Raw genomic sequence first — 22,402 nt, 5'->3', positions numbered from 1 at the left:
AAAAAAGGAAAGGATGTGGAGGCTCTTGAAAAATTCTAAGCAAGCCCCTAAACTAAAATTCCATATTTACCCAGCTGAAAGTCATCTTTTGGTATATCTCCAATAAAGATTACTGTATTCTTTAGGAGAATGGATGAAGCTCTCTGGTTCCCTCTCCTGGTAATGAGCCATGTTACTACCACAAGAAATTTCTCCACACATTGAATAGGGTAGAGAAATTATCCTAAATGAGATGTCATTTATTTTTAATATATTGAAGTATTATAACATTTCCCCCATTCTATCCAGTTCTTTTTGCTTTTCTCAACTGTGGTACAAGGACTGGTGATGTTGATCAGTTAAATAAATGGTATTTCGTGGTCACTTCTAGATCTATGATTCTATTATATATTTTTTTGTGTGAGATATATTGTGTAAGATTATAAATATTTCACATATTGGTATTATATATACATATATATATATATATATGTATAATAAAGGCTTATGTTCACACAAATTCCCCTACAAATGTAAGCTCCCCTACAAATTTCTATATGATCTAGTTAAAAAGGTAAGTGACAGAAAAACAAATTGATAACAAAATAAGGATAATAAAATATAATATACAACACTAATTATGTTTCATTATTTTGAATCAATACATGGAGTTTGGGCAGGATTAATCAGATAAGACTTTCTGGATGGATTGTCTGAGCTGGGTTGTTTGTTTGCATCTTCATTTTTTCTTTTTAAAAATAATAGCTTTTTTATTTTCAAAATATATGCAAAAACAGTTTTCAGCATTCACCCTTGCAAAACCTTATATTACATTTTTTTCTTCATCTCCAGATGGCAAATAATCCAATATATGTTAAATATGAGCAATTCTTCTACACATATTTCTACAATTATTATCTTCCACAAGAAAACTCAGATAAAAAAAAACGTGAAGTCCGGGTTATCATCCTGAATACCTTAGAATCAGCCAGAGTCAGGATAAGCAAAAGTCCTTGATCTTTATTCTTGCTCTTTGGGGGAAGAAGGGAAGGGTTTGGACACAAGCTCTCCATGACCTCCCTTCTCTTCGTTCACCACCAAAGTGACTCTGGCTTGTCTTACTTCACCCCCTAATCCCTCCTACAATTATCTGTATATAACAAAAGATTGAGCCACCACAAAATAGTGAGAAGAGCCATTTTCCAAGCATGTTCTAATAGAGTATTGTCCAATCAGTAATTAGCCTTAAGTTCTAGGTTGTCTGATTCCAGTGCACCTATTCAGAGTTTCAGCTCTTTACAAAAAAGAAAAAAAAAATGGGAAGGAAAATAAAAAGCAAGCAAATAACAAAAAAGGTGAAAATACTATATTGTGATCTACACTCAGCTTCCACAGCCCTCTCCCAAGGTGCAGATGGCTCTCTCCATCATAAGTCCACTGGAATTGGTCTGAATCATCTCATTGTTGAAAAGAGCTAAGTCCATCAGAGTTGATCATTGCATATTCTTGTTATGGTGTACCGTTTTCTCTTGGTTCTACTCATTTCACTTAGCATCAGTTCATGCAAGTCTTTGAACTGGGTTTTAAAGGAAGTGGGGGGCACAGACCAATGGAGAGAAGGGACAAAGTGTTCGTTTTTATTTATTGCAAAAAATCTCCAATGCACAGGATAATAACCCAGTAGTTTTCCTCTTGTGATTCCCCTTTGCATCACAATGGAAGCTAGGAGTAAAAGTTTCAAAATACCTTTTGAGATGATTTTCTTTTTTTCCTTTTAATGTTTTATTGATGACAAAAACCAGAGTAACCATGTGTCCAAAGCTGAAAATCAGATCTTGTCCTAGTGCTAATTAGTGGCTATGTAACCTCTCTTAACTTCAGTTTTCCCACCTATACAATAGGATTAAGTGAACTTTGTAGATAGGCCACATCCCCAGAATGAGAGAAATTTGATATAATTAAGAGGGTAGGTAAGAGGACAATTTCCAGATTCAGTCCATTTTAATCCATCAAAAATTTTTCCCTCAAATAATGGAGTAAGATTTCCTCCTTTTCCTTCTCCCATCCCATTGCCACCTATGCCCTGCAAATCCCTCCAACAAGTAGCTCCACTGGTTTGAGGGAAATTCATGCATCATTTAAGAGTTCTGCCTGGTCACAGATTGACGATAAAATAGGAGGCATTTTCTTTCTCAAATATAGATTAACAAACAACATCTGTTTAGCAAGTGATAGTTTTAGGTCTAAAGATATTATTTTTCCATTCCAAATCTCCAAATCTTAACCTACCACATATAGCATGGAAGCAAGGCAGAGGGGTCATGATTTTTTTTCTGATAGGATATTAAACAATTTTCAGAATTCTGGGCCAAATCACTTAATCTCAATATTCTAGGCAACTTTCAACAAAGAAAGAGAAGACCTGCATGAGAGTTTCCCCCTCCCAGAATTCCCTATACAAAAGAAATCTCAGGTGCAGTTCCCATCCTTTTCAGGATCTTATTATGTTAGAAAGAAAAAAAGGTTTTCCCTAGGAAGTATGGGGTTCTAAGTAATTTTTTAATGGAGGCAAGGACTTTTAAAGTATAATCCAAAAAAGAGAAAGTTTTGGCATATTAGGAAAAAATTCATCTCTCCCCCCCCCACTTCCCATCACCGTTTATTTTTGATACTAAGAGAACAATCTTGAGAAATACCTATGGCTAAGACCAAAGGGGAAGAAATGAGGACCTGATGATAGTGAATCTACAATTATTGTTACTTCTGTTGATGCCTGCTTAGTTAATGGTCAGTCTTGAAATCTTTCAGACTTGAATACTGAAGTTTGCTTGGGGATTGCTTAGTCTTCTGTGCCCAATACTTTGGAATGTTTTGGTTCCTCTCTTCTGTTCTATGCTTTCAGTGGCACTACTGCAAGGTAAAAAGCCAGATCAAGCAAAAAATGTGGATGTATAATTACTTAACATAGTACATGTTGGGTAAGGAGACAGTTAAATAGTACAGTGCTAGACTCGGGAAAAGGAAAAGCTGAAATCAAATTCTGTCTCAAATACATACTACATACATATTTTATACCCTGGATCCTTTTGGCCTTAGTATACTCCTTTATAAAATCGCTACCTGTGAAATATCAATAGCTAGTATCTGGATAAATTTCTTTCTCTCTCTCCCTCCTTCTTTCCTCCCTCCCTCCCTTCCTTCTCCCTTCTTTTCTCTCTTTCTCTCTTTCCTTCTTTTTCTTTCTTTCTTTCTGACTACAGTGTCCTCATTCTATCTATCTATTCTACTATCTTACAAAATAGGTTGCTTACAAAATGGGAATAATAGCAGCAATTGCTTCACAGGATGGTTGTGAAGATTATTTGAAATAACATATGTGAAACATTTTCCAAACTTTAAAGTGCTAAGAAGTTTAAAATACTAGCTACTTATGATCAGATAAATTCATTACAATTTTCCTCAAGGCAGTTGGTGGAAACGTTCAAAACAACAACAAAAATGTTACTCTCACATGTCTCCAGTAATATCCACGAATAATTTTTTTCAGCATTTACTTCTCTCTTATTTTCTTTATAATAACCATAGCTATTTAACACAAATATTAGGAAGAACTGACTTCATATTCCATATCTGATATATGAATCACCTTACCTTGCTAGATGATCTTAGGAGCTACTCCTAAACAACTCCTATATCAATCAATTTTTTTAAGATTAGAGATTTGTCACTATTGATCAGAGAAATGCAAATTAAGACAACTCTCAGATACCACTACACACCTGTCAGATTGGCTAAGATGACAGGAAAAGATGATGATGAATGTTGGAGGGGATGTGGGAAAACTGGGACATTGATACATTGTTGGTGGAATTGTGAATGAATCCAGCCATTCTAAAGAGCAATCTGGAATTATGCCCAAAAAGTTATCAAAATGTGCATACCCTTTGACCCAGCAGTGCTACTACTGGACTTATATCCCAAAGAAATACTAAAGAAGGGAAAGGGACCTGTATGTGCCAAAATGTTTGTGGCAGCCCTTTTCATAGTGGCTAGAAGCTGGAAGATGAATGGATGTCCATCAATTGGAGAATGGTTGGGTAAATTATGGTATATGAAGGTTATGGAATATTATTGTTCTGTAAGAAATGACCAACAGGAGGAATACAGAGAGGCTTGGAGAGACTTACATCAACTGATGTTAAGTGAAACAAGCAGAACCAGAAGATCATTATACACTTCAACAGTGATACTGTATGAGGATGTATTCTTATGGAAACGGATATCTTAGACAAAGAGAAGAGCTAATCCAATTCCAATTGATCAATGATGAACAGAATCAGCTACACCCAGAGAAAGAACACTGGGAAATGAGTGTAAAGTGTTTGCATTTTTGTTTTTCTTCCCAGGTTATTTTTACCTTCTGAATCCAATTCTTCCTGTGCAACAAGAAAACTGTTTGGTTCTGCACACATATATTGGGATATACTATAACATATTTTAAAATGCTCTAAAATGACTATTGATGCAAATTAAACTACTTCACCACCTCTTACCTATCAAATTGGCTTTGGCCAACATGTTAGAAAAGGAAAATGACAAATAGTGAGGATGTGGAAAAACTGGAACATTAATGTATTGTTGAAGCTGTGAACATATTGTACACATTGTACTGTTAATTGAACCGTTGTTCTAGAAAGCAATTTGGAGTCTAGAAAGCAATTTGGAGTCATGCCAAACTCTTTTCTGGTAGAAAAGAACTTTAAGTTGGGGAGATACTCATTAATTGAGGAATGACTAAACAAATTGTGGCAAATGATTTTGATGGGATATTATGCTATACAAAGTGAGAAGCAGGATGGTTTCAGAAAAACCTGGGGAATCTTTAATAAACTGATACAAAGTGAAGTAATTAGAACCAAGAAAACACTTTACACAGTAACAGCAACTTCTAAAGATGATCACTGTGAAAAGCAGCTACTCTGATCAAGACAGTGATCTAAGATGATTCCAAAGCACCCATGATAAAAAATGTCATTCACATTCAGAGACCTGATGAACTTTAAAAAATATTTTTAAATAGTAGTTTTATGTATTTTTCTCATTACATTAAAAAACAAAATTTAAAATTAAGAGTTCTCTCCCTTATCTCCACCCACAATTAAAAAACTACATGTGAAGTTATACAAAACATTTCTATAAAAGTCAAGTTATGAAAGAAAATATAGATTTCCCATCCTAATGAAAATAAAAACCCTCAAGAAAAAATAAGTTTAATAAAAATGATATAGAGAATATTTCAATCTATATTCAGGTACAATCAGAAGAACTGATAACTTACAAAGCATTTTTTTTCTTTTTTTATTGATTTCTTTTGCAACATGGCAAATATGGAGAGGTTTTGCATCACTTCATATGTGTGTAACATATATTGCTTGCCTTCTTACATGGTGAGAATAATTTTTATTCAATTTTTTAAAATTCAAATTTTAAAAATTGTGAAACAAAAATATATTTTAAAATAATAGAGGCTGATTAGTTTTCATTCCTTGAAAGATCATAGAGTATGTAATTTTATATTTTTTATATACACACACACACACACATATGTTATATCCTCACAACACTAAGGAAACAAGCCATTCTTTTGTTCTGAGTTTTCCTAATACCAAAAGTTCTTATTTCAAGATCCTTCAGACAGAGCTGGCAAAACAGCAGATACAGAAAGATTTGGGCAGGAAGAAAAACCAAAGTAGCACCATGATTTTCTTATACAAAGCAGGGCAGGTCTTAATTTATGAATATGAAATATAAGCATGATTATCTACCTCACATTTGTGGGGGGTGACATGACTGGGTGCTCTTCAAGTACTGAAGAAAGCCTGCATTAAAAGCAATTAGGAAAAGGAACTCCCAAAGAAAAGCTTGAGGTTAATGTTTTACTGAGAGGAAAGGAATAGTAGAAATGATGCAATGTTCTAGATGCCTATTCTACTTGCAATCTGGAAAAGGCAAATTAAACAGATTCTCTCTTTTTAAGAGAGCTGGCATTCACATTCTTTAGCAAATACTGACTCAAAAAGCAGAGGTCCCCTATGTTGGCAGGATTATTTTCACTTGGGGTTTATTGAGAACTAAGATAAATAGGCCAAATAGTTTTGCATGCAAATGTTTCTCACCTTGTATAATCAGTCAGTATCTAGTACAGCCTTAGAAGCACAGGGAGCCCTGAGTAAGAGTCTTCCAGATTTAATGACAAGGATCATCGCAGTATCTCTTTTATTGACTTTTATCTCCCAGTATTCTCTGCTGACAAAATGACAAATCAACTTTATGACAATTAAAAATTGCATAAAAGTACCTCCTATTGAGAAATGCAAATGATGACAACTCTGAGGTATCACTTCATATCTCTCAGATTGACTAAAATGACAGAAAAGATAAATCTTGGAGGTGGGGGAAAACTGGGACACTAATGCATTGTTGCCAGTTAGAAACGGATCCAACCATTCTGGAGAGCAATTTGGAACTATGCCCAAAATCCTATTAAACTCTGCTTTGATCCAGCAGTGTTTCTACCAGCTTATATCCCATAGACCATAAAAAAGGAAAAGGACCTCCATGTGCAAAACTGTTTGTAGTGGCAAGGAACTGGAAACTTGAGTGGATGCCCATAAGCCGGAGAATGGCTGAATAAGTTATGGTACATGAAAGTAATAGAATATTATTGTCCTATAAAAAATGATGAGCACCTAGAAAAAATAACAACAGAATTCATATGGAACAACAAAAGGTCGAGAATTTCAAGGGAAGTAATGAAAAAAAAAATTAAGTGAAGGTGGTCTAGCTGTACCTGATCTAGAACAATACCATTTGGTATTGGCTAAGAAATAGACTAGTTGATCAGTGGCATAGGTTAGGTTCACAGGGCAAGATAGTGAATAAAAATAGCAATCTAGTGTTTGACAAACCCAAAGATCCCAAATTTTGGGATAAGGATTCATTATTTGACAAAAACTGCTGGGAAAACAGGAAATTAGTATGACAGAAACTAGACATGGACCCACATTTAACACCACATACTAAGATAAGATCAAAATGGATCCAAGATTTAGGCATAAAGAATGAAATCATAAATAAATTGGAGGAACATGGGATGGTTTACCTCTCAGACTTGTGGAGGAGGAAGGAGTTTGTGTCCAAGGAAGAACTAGAGACCATTATTGATCACAAAATAGAAAATTTTGATTACACCAAATTAAAAAGTTTAAAAATTAAAAATTGGGAAAACATTTTTACAGTTAAAGGTTCTGATAAAGGCCTCATCTCCAAAATATACAGAGAATTGACTTTAATTTATAAGAAATCAAGCCATTCTCCAATTGATAAATGGTCAAAGGATATGAACAGACAATTTTCAGATGATGAAATTAAAACTATTTCCACTCATATGAAAGAGTGTTCCAAATCACTACTGATCAGAGAAATGCAAATTAAGACAACTCTGAGATACCACTACACACCTGTCAGATTGGCTAAGATGACAGGAACAAATAATGATGAATGTTGGAGGGGATGTGGGAAAACTGGGACACTGATGCATTGTTGGTGGAGTTGTGAAAGAATCCAACCATTCTGGAGAGCAATCTGGAATTATGCCCAAAAAGTTATCAAACTGTGCATACCCTTTGATCCAGCCATACTACTACTGGGCTTATATCCCAAGGAAATACTAAAGAAGGGAAAGGGACCTGTATGTGCCAAAATGTTTGTGGCAGCCCTTTTCATAGTGGCTAGAAACGGGAAGATGAATAGATGTCCATCAATTGGAGAATGGTTGGGTAAATTATGGTATATGAATGTTACGGAATATTATTGCTCTGTAAGAAATGACCAGCAGGGTGGAGTTGTGAAAGAATCCAGCCATTCTGGAGAGCAATCTGGAATTATGCCCAAAAAGTTATCAAACTGTGCATACCCTTTGACCCAGCAGCGCTACTACTGGGATTATATCCCAAAGAAATACTAAAGAGCGGAAAGAGACATATATGTGCCAAAATGTTTGTGGCAGCTCTTTTTGTTGTAGCTAGAAACTGGAAGATGAATGGATGTCCATCAGTTGGAGAATGGTTGGGTAAATTGTGGTATATGAAAGTTATGGAATATTATTGCTCAGTAAGAAATGACCAGCAGGAGGAATACAGAGAGGGTTGGAGAGACTTAAATCAACTGATGCTGAGTGAAATGAGCAGAACCAGAAGATCACTGTATACTTCAACAACGATACTGTATGAGGATGTATTCTGATGGAAGTGGAAATCTTCAACATAAAGAAAAACCAACTCACCTCCAGTTGATCAATGATGGACAGAGGTAGATACACCCAGAGAAGAAACACTGGGAGGGGAATGTAAATTGTTAGCACTAATATCTGTCTGCCCAGGTTGCATGTACCTTCGGATTCTAATGTTTATTGTGCAACAAGAAAATGATATTCACACACATGTATTGTACTTAGACTATATTGTAACACATGTAAAATGTATGGTATTGCCTGTCGTCGGGGGGAGGGAATAAGGGAGGGGGGGCAATTTGGAAAAATGAATACAAGGGATAATATTATAAAATATATATATATATATAATAAATAAAAAAAAAAAAAAAAAAAAAAAAAAAAAAAAAGAAATGACCAGCAGGATGAATACAGAGAGGCTCGGAGAGACTTACATCAACTGATGCTGAGTGAAATGAGCAGAACTAGGAGATCATTATACACTTCAACAATGATACTATATGAGGATGCATTCTGATGGAAGTGGATATCTTCAACATAGAGAAGAGCTAAGCCAATTCCAATTGATCAATGATGGACAGAATCAGCTAGATCCATTAAAGGAACACTGGGAAATGAGTGTAAACTGTGAGCATTGTTTTTCTGTTTTGTTTTGTTTCTCTTCCCAGATTATTTTTACCTTGAGAATACAATCTTTCCTTTGCAACAACAACAACAAAAAAAAAATCGGTTCTGCACATATATATTGTACCTAGGATATACTATAAGATATTTAATATGTATGGGAATGCCTGCCATCTAGGGGAGGGGGTGGAGGGAAGGAGGGGAAAATTCAGAAGAGGAGGGAGTGCAAGGGATAATGTTGTAAAAAATTACCTATGCATATGTACTGTCAAAGAAAATGTTGTAATTATAAAAGTTAATAAAAAACAAAATAAAACAAAAAAATAAAATAAAATCAGAGAAAAAAAAAAGAAATGATGAGCAGGGTGATTTCAGAAAAGTCTGGAGATTCTCACATGAACCTATGCTGAGTGAAGTGAGTAGAATCAAGAGGACATTGTTCACAGCGACAGGATTATGTGATGATCAACTGTGGAGGATTTGGCTCTTTTTAACAATGAGGTGATTTAGTCCAATTCCAATGGACTTGTGATAGAGCCATTTGCATTCAGAGAGAAAACTGTAGAGACTGAGTGTGGATCAAAGTATGATATTTTCACTTTTTTTTTTTTTTTTGGCTTGTTTTACTTTTTCTTTCTCATGATTTCCCACCCCCCCATCTGATTTTTCTTGCATAGCATGATGAATATGTAAGTATGTTTATAAGAACTGCATATATTTAACATATATTGGATTGCTTGCTGTCAAGGGGAAGGAAAAAATTTGCAACACAAGGTTTTGCTAAGGTTAATGTTGAAAATTATCTTTGTATGTATTTGAAAAAATACATACAAAAAAAAAATCACACCAAAAAAATACCTCCTATGTCACTTTATAGACAGATCTAAGAAGCAAATCATCAAATCTATACTTTTTTAAATTCCAGAAAATCAATTAAAAAATAAAAAACAAACCCAAACTGAAAAAAAAAAACACACACACACAAAAACCCCTACAGGTTGAAGTATGGTTTAATAGTTCTGAATTTGGAGGCAGAAAAATAGATTTGAACCTGACTTTGATACTTGGATGACTAATAAGGTCCTTTCCAACTCCAAATATGATGATCCTATATGCCAAAGTTTCTCCCACCTCACTACTTTCTTCTGATTTATTTTTTCTTTCATTACAGAGGTTATTTTTCTTTGAAAACTTTTAAAAATGTATAACAAATAGCTTTTCTTTTAAAGAATTGAACAAGGTAAAAGCACACCATTAAGAGATGCTCCCTGCATATCCTCTTCCTCCATACCAAAAATATTTGAAGTAGCTCTGAATTCATTAAAGAGTTATGGACTTTTTTCTCCAGGATGGAAACCATTCTACTTTGCATTGTCAAATCAACAAATCAGCCCCAATTCTTTATTTGATAAGTTAAAACCTGATGATCATGGGACTTAGAACTGAAGAGACCTTATTTAGTCCAACCCATTCATTTTACAGATAAGAAAATTGAAACCCTATATCACCCAAGAAATAACTCATTATGGAGAAATGGTTTGAAAGGTCCATTTTTTTTTTTTCTTTTCTGGTTCAGACCTGTGATTTGATCAATGTGGGGAAATTCTTGTGTGGAAACAACCCACTAGCAGCACTACACTAATTTAAAGAATCTGGCAGGTTAAGAATACTCCAAAGGACCAAGCAAATTTTTGTGTGATCTATTTGGTCATTCTAGTATTGTGACTTGTTCATGCCTATAGTTTGTGTGTTGGACTTGAGCCCAGGGCTTTTTGATTTCAAGCTTGGTTCTGTCAGCCACTCACTTATGTTCATCACTGTGCTAAAGACATTTAGAGAGAAGGAAATATCATATTTCTACTAATGCAGTCTGTTGACTGCATTCATTTGGTACACTTAGCATCCAAATTGTCTATATACACATTCCAATTCCTTTCAAGTAAATTCACACATGTGGGATGACAAATGTTTAAAGTCATGTGTATAGATTTAGAGTAGCCTTGGAGTTGAGGACTTATTTGGAAGCCTCGTCTCTGTGTGACCTGTGAAGTAATTTCCATTTTACCTTGTGTTGTCTTCAATTTTCCCATCTGAAAAATGAGATGATAGACTCTTAAGGTATTTTCTATTACCAAACACAAGACAACAAACTTGTCTTTTCACTAGCCAACTGCAAAATAATCTTGTGTATTAAGTTGTCAAAATATAGGATCCAAAGCAAAGTTCTCTAGGTGAAAAAAGGAAAATCTTTTTAAGAGAAAAAACAATACCTATACCAAATTTCTGGGAGGCATGTACTATATTACCCATTCACAAGTTATAATGGAGTATTTTTTCTCCCAGTAATAGTAATACAAAACTTTTGTTCAAGCATCTTTGTTTTTCTACTGTACATTTTAAATAATTCATTTTAAGGCATGATACTTCTAAGTGACTTAATAGTATATCCAAAGACCCATTATCATCACCATCATAAATGTGGTTTCCTCTTAACTCTGACATTTGTTCTTTATCCCTTTGCTTTTCAAGTCAGTCAATTTTAAAAGTTTATATTGTAGTCTTCCATATTGTAGGGAATAGAAAACTAAAAGGCATGATTTTGTTCTTTAGAGATATAACAAATATGTTAATTTGTGGCTTGGATCAATAATTGGTTATTCCGAAGTGGCTCAATATTTCCTTCCTCTTGACAAGGACACAGCACCAATGCTAAGGAAAGGAGCAATATTTATCATTAGGAAAACAGCACAGAGGATGTTTTACATAAGAGAACAAAATTCCTCCCTTTTAAGATTGTGTTGATGTGAAATCAGGGAACTTTATGACAATTTTACAAAATTCTATAATAACTTTTCATGGTGAGAGAAAAGCTGATATTGACCAGTTATCCTATGTACCAAAAAATTTTTTTTCAATTCTTGATCTAAGAGATAGGACAGGGATCACAGAGACTCGCAAGAAGCTAGCTCTGACTTGCAGGAGTTTTATAACTGTTGATCTTCACGTTTCAAGTTTAAGATAAGATCAAATAATCAAAAAATAAATACTAGGAAAATGTAAGTAAAAATCAGATCTAAAAATAAATTGATAAATTCTAGGCAAATTATTAAAAAGATTAACAATAGATTTAACAGGTTCTCAAGAGATAATGCTTTTCCTGCATATTCATGTTCCTTTTTCAGAGAACTATCACTGTGTAATGGAAGAGCATAGACTCTTAGTAAGAAGTCCCGATTCAAATTCTGCCTTGAGACTTTTTAACAATGTGACTTCACTGGGCCAAGTCCCTTGAATCCTAACAGCTTGTTTTCTTATCAGTAAAATGGAGTTTACAATGCCAACCTCAAAAAAATTGTAAGAAAATTTATATATATATATGTGTGTGTGTATGTATGTTTTTCCAAATCCTAGCAGATGGTACCACTGAAATCACAGTGAAGCCTGTGATTATAAAAGGTCAGATGGTATTTAATGACTGCAGAAACTTCACCCAGTAGCAAAAAAAACAACAAAAACCTTAGGGATAAGTACTATCTAGTACTAGTTAATTTTCAGCCAGTAACATTTACTTAGCAGCTGCCACAGACAAAGTACATTTCACCTTAAAGACACACAAGTGAAAAGGGATCCAAGAAGGTTCTATTTGTTCTTTTGGGTGGCAGCTGTCAACATCAAATATAGTGCTCATGATTTATGTTACATGAAACTCTGAAGTTCACTCTTCAGTGTCTTTGGGACAAAGGGTTGGCAGTTGCTTATTAGTAAGAAAGAAAGCCAAGGGCAGTTAGGTAGTCCAGTGGACAGAGCATTAGCTCTTGGAGTCAAATCCTGCCTACTAGCCATGACCCTAGGCAAGTCACTTAACCCAATAATAAAATAAATACTAAATACTAACAACAACAAAAAGAATGCTAGATGGTTAGGCAAATTGTTCCAGTCCCTTATATCCCCAGACAGGAGTCACATTTTAAGAATTCAGAAGAAAAAAATATGCCCAACAGGAAACCAGTTCTCAAAAGAAATAAAGAGCACACAGTTCATGGCCTGTAATGAAGTCGTCACCTAATCTGAAGTATTTCCCTTTAGCAGACTACAACTGTCAGATACAGTTGGTGGGCCACTGTCAGGGGCCTATAAAGGCTGTAAATAAGAAAAATATCATTGGATTAGAGAAAGATAACTCTCAATAGGAGAGGGGGAAAAAGTGCCATTAAAAACAGGACAATATCCACTGATACATTGTTGGTGGAATTGTGAATACATCCAGCCATTCTGGAGAGCAATTTGGAACTATGCTCAAAAAGTTATCAGACTGTGCATACCCTTTGGTCCAGCAGTGTTACTACTGGGCTTATATCCCAAAGAGATCTTAAAGAAGGGAAAGGGACCCACTTGTGCAAAAATGTTTGTGGCAGCCCTCTTTATAGTGGCCAGAAACTGGAAACTAAGTGGATTCCCATCAATTGGAGAATGGCTGAATAAGTTTTGGTTTATGAATGTTATGAAATATTGTTCTATAAGAAATGACCACCAGGATGATTTCAGAAAGACCTGGAGAGACTTACATCAACTGATGCTGAGTCAAATGAGCAGAACCAGGAGATCATTGTATACTTCAACAACAATACTTATGATGATCAATTCTGATGGACGTGGCCCTCTTCAACAATGAGATGAACCAAATCAGTTCCAATAGAGCAGTAATGAACTGAACCAGCTATACCCAGCAAAAGAACTCTGGGAGATGACTATGAACCACTACATAGAATTCCCAATCCCTCTATTTTTGTCCACCTGCATTTTTTAATTTCCCTCACAGGTTAATTCTAAACTATTCAAAGTCCAATTCTTTTTGTACAGCAAAATAATTATAGAAATGTATATATATGTTGTATTTAACATATACTTTAACATATTTAACATGTATTGGTCAACATGAAATCTAGGGGAGGGGATGGGGGGAAGGAGGGGAAAAATTGGGAACAAAAGGTTTTTGCAATCGTCAATGCTAAAAAATTACCCATGCATATATCTTGTAAATAAAAAGCTGTAATAATAAAAACAAAAAACCAAAAACCAGGTCATACCAGACTAACCTTATTACTTCTATATAAGGACTAAACTAGCAGATTGAAGAAATGGTATTCAGTTTACCTACATTTTAGCAATAAGGTTTTTCATGCATTGTGCATCTAAACTAGTGGAATGGCTGAACCATTATAACTAATTATAGTTTGATGTCAACTTGGTACATAATCTCCCAACCCGCTACATCAAATGTGTACTTGGACCTGTGATGTTTAATGCACCATACATATTGCTCATAAATTTAAAGAATTTCTGTCCATGCCTTCCATTATGTGCAAATTACCAATTTTTGGGGGGGATTTTAAGTGAATTAAGTCAGAAGCTGAAAAGAAGTGATGGCATTGAATGCTAGTCATCAATGAGGTATATATTTATTAATGGCATACAACATTTTAGAAGGGACCAAGCTAAACTGCTATTGGTTTGTTTAGTTGAATTAAACCATTATTCAGAGATTGAAAAAAAAAAAAAAAAGATTATCAAATTTGTGCAAGTTGTAAAGCCAAGAGGAATAGTTAATGTATTTGATGCCTATCAGGAGTTAAAAAGATTTTGACAGGCTAGAGAATTAGAAATCAAATTTTAATAGGGATAAATGTAAAGTCAAGTCTTCTTTACCAATACAAGGTGGCAGAGGTATGCTGAACTTACAGTAATTCATCTGAAAGCCATCTGTGGACTTTTGTGGGCAGAAAAAAGTCAGCAGTGTGATATGGAAGTAAAGAAAGGGAATGCAATTTTAGACCACACTAAAAGAAGCATTGTGTCCATAAACAAGGAGGTGGCAGTTCCAGTATACTCTGCCCTGATCAGACTCCACTTACAGTATTGTGTTCAGTTCTTAGTAGCATACTTTAGGTAGAAAACTAGAGAGGAGGGAGACAGAGTCCAAAGGAGGGCAATGGGGGGGATGAAAGGCTTTAAAAACCTAACAAAAGACATTTTGAGTGAAGGAATAGGGGTTTTTCAAATGTGTTCAAATCACCAAGTTATTATATCTCTCATATTTTATCTAGCTACCTCCTGAGATCTATTAGTAATTTTAGATCAGAATTAGAAATATTTTGACTGCTGGTAATTTTAGGAAAATTACATGATATTCCTGTTCTTACAAAAGAAGCTTACGCACAAATCAAAAGACATTAATATTAGTACTTAGATTTATTTCAGGTATGCAGTTTACACGCATATTATTGAGCAAAATTGAATTGCAAACAAATATACAAATATCATAACAAGCATTATCAAATAACATAACTGGCACTAGTGTTATAAGCATATTAATGGAACTGGTAAGGAAGAATCATGGAAGAGGACTGCAGCCCATGGCATTTTTCTTTTTAACCAAGCCAAAACTCTCAGTAGCACCATAATGGCAATACTTACAAGAAACAGAGAAGATAGAACATTTTTACTATTATTTTTTCAGAATCACTTGCTTTGCATTTAATGAATTAGGCAGGAAAGTGAACAGTGCATGCATTTTGGCCAGTGTCAACTTCTTTTGTAAGCAAAGTTAAAGGGAATAAAGCTGGCCATAATGGGTATCTGCATTTTCTACCTGTGTGAGCCTGCACTGTGCTTTGAATCAATGATTGGAGATGGGCATGTGTTTTGCAAACTGCTGTAAAACTTGTCCCCTAATGCCTGAGTGAGTCTTTGGTAGGCTAATACTTTTTCATCACCATTAGCAATAAGAATTATGTGTTTCCTATCTACCACAGTCATTTTGGGTTCTGTGGTTTTTTCTTTATAATCCAAGGTGGCCAAAGAGGATGTTCCAGAAAACAACACAGTAAAATCCTCGATCAACCAGGCACTTAAAACCCAGTCTATTCCAAAGGCACCAAGAATCAGTGGGGCAACATTCTTCCCCTTGATGAAAAAAGTAACTGTTTCTTTAAAATGCTTATAAACCAATGGAGTCTTATTTTACATTTTGTATATATCTTACCATATTTGTTGCTGTCTGTCTACTTAATTACCATTATACCTTTCTAGTAAGATGATATAAACATTATACAAGATATACCACGTACCATGTTTCTCTATTTCAAACTTGTGCAAAAATTGCCAAAACATTGCTCAAAGTGTACAAGTATCCAAACAGTAGTAAATGGGCTGCATTTAGCTCTGTATATCCACATTGCATATGATTTATCCCAAAAGGGAAAACAATTGTGCCCAGTTATGAGTAGAAATGTTATAAAGGACATCAGCTATTGTAGAATAACCTGCAAGGATTCTGGGAGACTCATGTTTCTTTTAAACAGTATCCCTTAGTGGTTTTCAATAAATTGCCACTACCCATTTATCAGAAAGCCTCAAGTTTTCATGAGAATGTTGAACTACATTAGTATTTTATATATTATAAATTAAGTCAAATTTCTATCTGAATACACATGTATGTACTTTAAAGCAAAATTTTGTGGCAAACACACAAAACATTAGCTTTGATCTTATAGTTTATTGTCCTTTTATAATGCACTTTTAAAGCTTCATTTCACTTCACAAAGTTTGGTAACTAAGATCCACATGAAGCATTTTGCCTTGTTCCATATAAAATCTAATTGCATCATTATTATGAAACCTGGCTTCTGCTGGTAACTTGAAACTTACAGTAGTCACAGGTAGTTCAACCAGCTCCAGAAAGGGCTGTTCAGTGGTAAATATCTTGCAGCACTTACAAGTCTAAATTTCAGTCTGAATTGCAGTATTTAATTCCATAACCTGTTGTGAATCATTGTTATTTGTTTCCTTTAGTCCCCCGCCAAAACAAAGATCTACACTGGCAGTTGTCACACTGCTCTCATGCTCTTCAGCAATATAACTCACTGGTGGAACTTCAGCAGGGGTAGTCAGCACAGGAATGCCATTTGGATGGGGAGAGTTTTCCAATCGGTCATTTTCTACTTCAGGAAGAATGCTAACAGTAGCAAAACGTGTATGATAATCATTGGAGCCATGACTACAAGAAGTTTTCATGCTTTCCAAATCAGAGCAACTGAATTCAGAAAAATGACTAGAGTGGGAGTCAGCTACTGACGGAATGCTGTCACTGAGAGATGGAGAGTCAAATTCACTGGAGTTCGTGCTCTGTTGCTCTAACAGCTGTGCATCCATGTCCTCTCTGGTCTCATTTATCTTCATGCTACTCTTTTTCCTCAGTTTACCTTTAGGTTTTTTGCTTGCCGTTTCTTTGGACAACTTGGTGGCATTGGATTTACCTTCTGGCACACCACCAGATGAACCACCAGCATGACCACGGCCAAGAGCACTACTACCATCTTCCACGCTACTGCTTCCACTATTGTGTCGGAATTTGGCTGGCTTTGATTCAATATCGACTTGTACCTCCATACTATTGCCTTCTCTGAAATATAAAATTCATGGTGTATATAAACATCTGATTTAAGTCTTAAGAGAAATTCACTTTAATAAATTAGACAAATTTGATTATGATGCTAAAAATCACTTCAAAGCAATACAATTAAAATGTTTAAATGTCATTCAAAAACAGCTAAACCAAGATGAGTTATAAATATTTTTAAAACTTTCATTACATTTACTTGACTGGTACCAAAGGTCTATTTTTTTGGGTGGGAGTAAAAAGGTATTATAAAAAGCTACTAAGCTAAATTAACATAGGAAGAATTAATCTTAAAACTCAGTATGGTTTAAAGAGAAACAAAATATTTTCAGCCCATTTTAAGTTTTCTCTTGAAGCCTATTGGCTTCAAAGTCCAATTCAGAAAACCAGTCTTAGCAAAAATACTAGAATGGTTTGCCATTTCCTTCTCCAACTCATTTTACAGATGAATAAACTGAAGCAAATGGGGTTAAATGATTTGCTCAGGGTCCCATCACTACTAAGTGTCTGAGACCAAATTTAACTCAGGAAGACAAATTTTTCTGATTCCAGGTCTAGCACTTAATCCACTACACCATCTAGCTGTTCAAACTTTACTTCCTTCCTAATCAACATACCTGGCCTGAAGAACATCCACTTCTATTCTATAATCATTATTGTCTTAAAAAAAGAAAAATTTTGCTTCCCATTCCCAAGTCTGAAGGACTTACAATAAAAATCCTATCCATATCCAGAAAAGGAAATGACTAGTTTGTTTATAGACATTCTCTTATTACTCTATTTTTAATTTATAATTTTTCTTGAGGGTTTTTATTTTCATTAGGATGGAAGATCTGTATTTCTTTCGCGTCCTGACTGTTATGCAAATGTTTTGCAGTTTCACATGTGGTTTCTTAATTGTGGGTGGGAGGGGCATCTAGGTAGCGCAGTGGATAGAACACCAGACTTGAATTGAGGAGGACCCGAGTTCAAATCTGGTCTCAGACATTTAAAACTTCCTAGCTGTATGACCCTGCACAAGTCACTTAACCCCAGTCTGGGGGGCGGGGGGAGGAGATTGTGGGTGGGGATAAGGGAGAGAACTTAGAATGTAAAAATCTTAAAAATGAATGTAAAAAAAATTTTTGAATGTAACTGAGGAAACATTAAATAGATTAGGAAAAAAAAAACAACAACAAAACTTGTTCCCTATAATTATACTCCTTTTATAATTATTCTTTTGCTTTGGCAATTTTATTACATAATTTTAGAGTATTTCCATTCTAACATGAGAAACTTGATTAAAATCATTATCCGAACTGATCATTTGATCATATTCTCTTATAAAATTAATCTAATAAGTTTTTTTCTTACTTGTCCAATGGGATGTAGGAATTTAGGATGGATCCTGCCATTGCTTTGGTACTGGCATTATCACTAACCGTTCCCAAACTGACTGTGCCAGATTCTCCACTTAGACTATACCGCTCTTTCTGTACATCAGCTTGTACTTCCAACCTTGGGGAGATGGGAAAAAAAGTAAATGAGAAAAGTTTAAAGTTATAAGCAATACCAGCACTATTACAATGTGTTAGGAATTAGTAAGAATTTGTGAAACAATAATATTCAGTCACATAAATGAGAATGATTACTACAGAAACACCACCAAAATTATATTCCAAAGTTTTCATTTAAAACAGTACTTTTATTTGGTTACTTAAGTCAATTGAAATATAACAATACTTAATAATTCGGACTTGATGCTGATAATTATGAGCTAAATGCTGAATAAATTCACTAACAGAAACATGAACAAATCTTGAAATTTTGACTTAACTATTCTCATTTTCAGACTCTAGGACCCCATAATCTTTCTATTTCAAAAGTTACTACACTTACAATGAATTTAAATAATAACATTTTGCAGAAAAAAATGAACCAAAATATTCTATGATAAAAGTGACCAAATGAATTATATGTATTTTATAAATGAGATATACTATAGCAAGGTATGTTTGTACTTAAGAGTAAGAACTCTTTTAAGAGTTAAATAACAGGGACAGGTAGGTGTCACAGTGAATAGAACACCAGCCCTGAAGTCAGGAGGACCAGAGTTTAAATATGGTCTCAAATACTTAACACTACCCTAGCTGTGTGACCCTGGGCAAGTCACTTAACCCCATTTGCCTCAGCAAAAAAAAAAAAAAAAAAAAAAAGTTAATTAACATAGGAAATCTTACTTTTAAATTCTCAAAATACTTCATTTAAAAGGTAAATTTATATATGATTACGGCAAGCTACAAGTTATGAATACTAAATTAGCCTTGCAGAAACAAAGAGAAGAAAAGGTAAGACAGTCAGCTAAAATTTTTTTTATATTTTAAACAAAATGAATCTATTGGAATTGTGTTAATAGTAAATTGTAACTTATAGGCTAAAAGGCAGTTCAATTTGATGAGGTAATTTTCATCAATAATGTCTTCAGATCTAATGATTCCATGACCATGGTTATCAGTAGTGTAGAGAACATTTCCTACCGGTTAAAACAGTTGACCATTGCACTTCCTGATAGACTCCCAGTTATACTAGCTCCGGCTAGTGCCATAGTGCTGGCTGTTTCACTCAAGTTGTCTCGAATGGCTCCTATTCGATCCATGTGGCTTCCACTAGCACTCAAACTACCAGTCAGTCCACCAACACTGCCTTCGCCTATGCTAGGGTTGTGGCGTGCTTCAGCTACTGAAGTTGCATCTAAGTATAAACATTTTTAAAAACTGAAATGAGTTTGATTATAACAGCTGAAAATTTAAAGATAAAAATGAAATTCCAACATAAGATAGATAGATGGAGGCTGATAAAAACAACACAACTAATGAACAATGACTGAACATATAATCAAGAAAATGCAACAAGATGGGATTTGACTAAATCTCTCAAAGGTCTGACTAATTTTGAACTAAATGAAAAGTTATAATTACTTCAATTTCAGAGGGTTCATGTGTACATGAAGCATATATTATTATATACTTATATATAATTATATTATTATTATTATTATATTTATAGATATACTATACTTGATAATTTATGGTGGAAAATTCACTAATTTGCTTTGGTAAAGGAGGAATGATCAAGTTTTCTTTAAAAGACCTAATTTCTGTCCTCTTATTTTCCTTTATTTCTTTCATTGTGCTTTTATGCTTTTAAACTTCTCTGGATGTTCCCCTCCCTCCCCCCAGTCATTCCATTCTTTCTTATGGAGGGAAATATCTATAGTTGTTATTATTCATTATAAAAGGATTTCTATTTTTTTTATTTACACTGGGTTTTCTATGAAGTTTCCCCTGTGAAAATTTATTACCCATTTAAAAATTATTTTTCTTTTATTTTACTTGGTCAATTCATTATTACTATTTTGAGGTGATGCAAATAAGTTTGTCTAGAGTATGACCACTAGTGCCAGGAGGTTACAAAGACATTTGACAAAATTTAAGAAATTACTAGATGGGGGAGAATAAGGAAGATTGCAATTCAATTGAAATTTTAAGCCTAGGTGACTGGAAGAAAGCAACAAGAAAGTTACAAGTGTCAGGTTTTACACAGTAAAAGGTTAGTTTGGTTCTGAACATACTGAATTGAAGGTAACAGTAGAAAATCCAAGTATCACTCTCATTATATGTACTCACAATATAAAAACGTACTAGATTTCAGTGTGGGACTGAACCTCAAGTGCAAAAGAACATCCTCTCAAAGAAGCTTTATTTATGATGGGGAAAGCACAAATGAAGAGATTAACAGCAAAAGATAGGACTTTATTAGAAAATAGAAAAAAGAAGGTACTCCAGAAGATCCCAAGAAAAAGTCATAAAAGTAGAAATAGAACTATAAGAGGAAAAAGAAAAATCACAAAAACTAAGGGATGAGAGATAATTAAAGAAGAGATGGATGTTTTATAGTGTTAAATGCTACAGAAATGTAAGGGATAATGAGGTCTGAAAGAGAAGCTAGTGAGATAAAAAAGCAGTGAGATAAAACTAACAATAAAGAGAAAAAAGAACTTTTTAGCATCTTATTTTAATTGCTTTTCTGATGAAGTATGAAAAGCAAGTAGTTGCTACTAAGGAATTCAGGTCGTATGCCCAATATTAACTACATTCCTGGACCTAAAAGAAGCATCAAATACGACTGTTGAGCTAATGACTATGGGTTGTTTCTCCCCCTCCCCCCCCAAAAAAAAACTCAGAACAAGAATAAAGTCCTCAAGCTATACATATAGGCCAACGAATAGAACTTCAATTCTTGGCAAACAGTAAGAACATATTATTAAGTAGCTAAGTTATTAAGTTGAAAAGAAAGTATTGATTATGAAAATCCACATGATTTCATCAAGTACAAGTCAGACCATACTAAACTTACTTCCTATTTTGACACTATTACTAAACCAAAAGATAAGGAAAATACATTTGATAATTAGATGGATTTGAAGGTGATTGAATGAACAGACCTATCCAACAGAGAATTGCAGAGAATACAAATCTGGGATAAAAAACTCTCACACTAAACAACTGATCATTAAAATTCAGAAATATCTTGACAGGATATTACACTGGACTGAATCTATTAAGATGAAATTTAATGGGATGTATGAAAAGTCTTACCCATGAATTTAAATAATCAGCTTCAGTAGTATGGGGGGAAGATATAGATCATTAGTTGATCTGAAGATCTGTAAGTTTAATGAACTGCAAATTCAATGTCAGTGTGATATGTGATATTTATTCAAAGAGAAGCTGCCCAAGAAAAGAAGCCATTGGGTTATGTCTTTTTATCCTTGCATTTGGCACATACTGGTACTTAATATGCTTGATAAATTGAATATGGAAGCCTAGAAAGATGATCTAAGTTTGGACTGCATTGCATATCCCTTTCTTAAAAGATTTTATTTTGTAATTAATGACTTTTACTTAAAATGGGCTTGCATTCATTAATATCAGAACAAATAAATACGAAGAATAGTAGGATTCTATCACTTAGGATTACAAAATCTGTGATTTAGAGCCAAAAGAGATCTT

The 22,402-nt window shown here is 34.3% G+C and overlaps 1 protein-coding gene across 8 annotated transcripts in view; it reads right to left on the bottom strand.

Moving 5' to 3' along the window:
• Positions 1 to 15,123: 15,123 nt before the first annotated feature.
• RNF19A (ring finger protein 19A, RBR E3 ubiquitin protein ligase) overlaps positions 15,124 to 22,402 on the bottom strand; it is a 58,927-nt gene continuing 51,648 nt past the window's right edge. For all 8 annotated transcript variants that reach the window (XM_074268154.1, XM_074268189.1, XM_074268159.1 and 5 more), the window contains 3 exons: positions 19,868 to 20,081; positions 18,705 to 18,848; positions 15,124 to 17,354 (listed from right to left, as the gene is read on the bottom strand). In XM_074268154.1, coding sequence (XP_074124255.1) covers positions 16,673 to 17,354; positions 18,705 to 18,848; positions 19,868 to 20,081 — 1,040 coding nt within the window. In that variant the 3' untranslated portion in view covers positions 15,124 to 16,672. The remainder of the gene's footprint in view (positions 17,355 to 18,704; positions 18,849 to 19,867; positions 20,082 to 22,402) is intronic.

This window comes from Sminthopsis crassicaudata, chromosome 1 (assembly GCF_048593235.1).
Source record: "Sminthopsis crassicaudata isolate SCR6 chromosome 1, ASM4859323v1, whole genome shotgun sequence".
NCBI classification, from domain to species: domain Eukaryota; kingdom Metazoa; phylum Chordata; class Mammalia; order Dasyuromorphia; family Dasyuridae; genus Sminthopsis; species Sminthopsis crassicaudata.
Note: the sequence above shows the minus strand (reverse complement) of the source record. Positions and strands in the feature narration are given on the sequence as shown.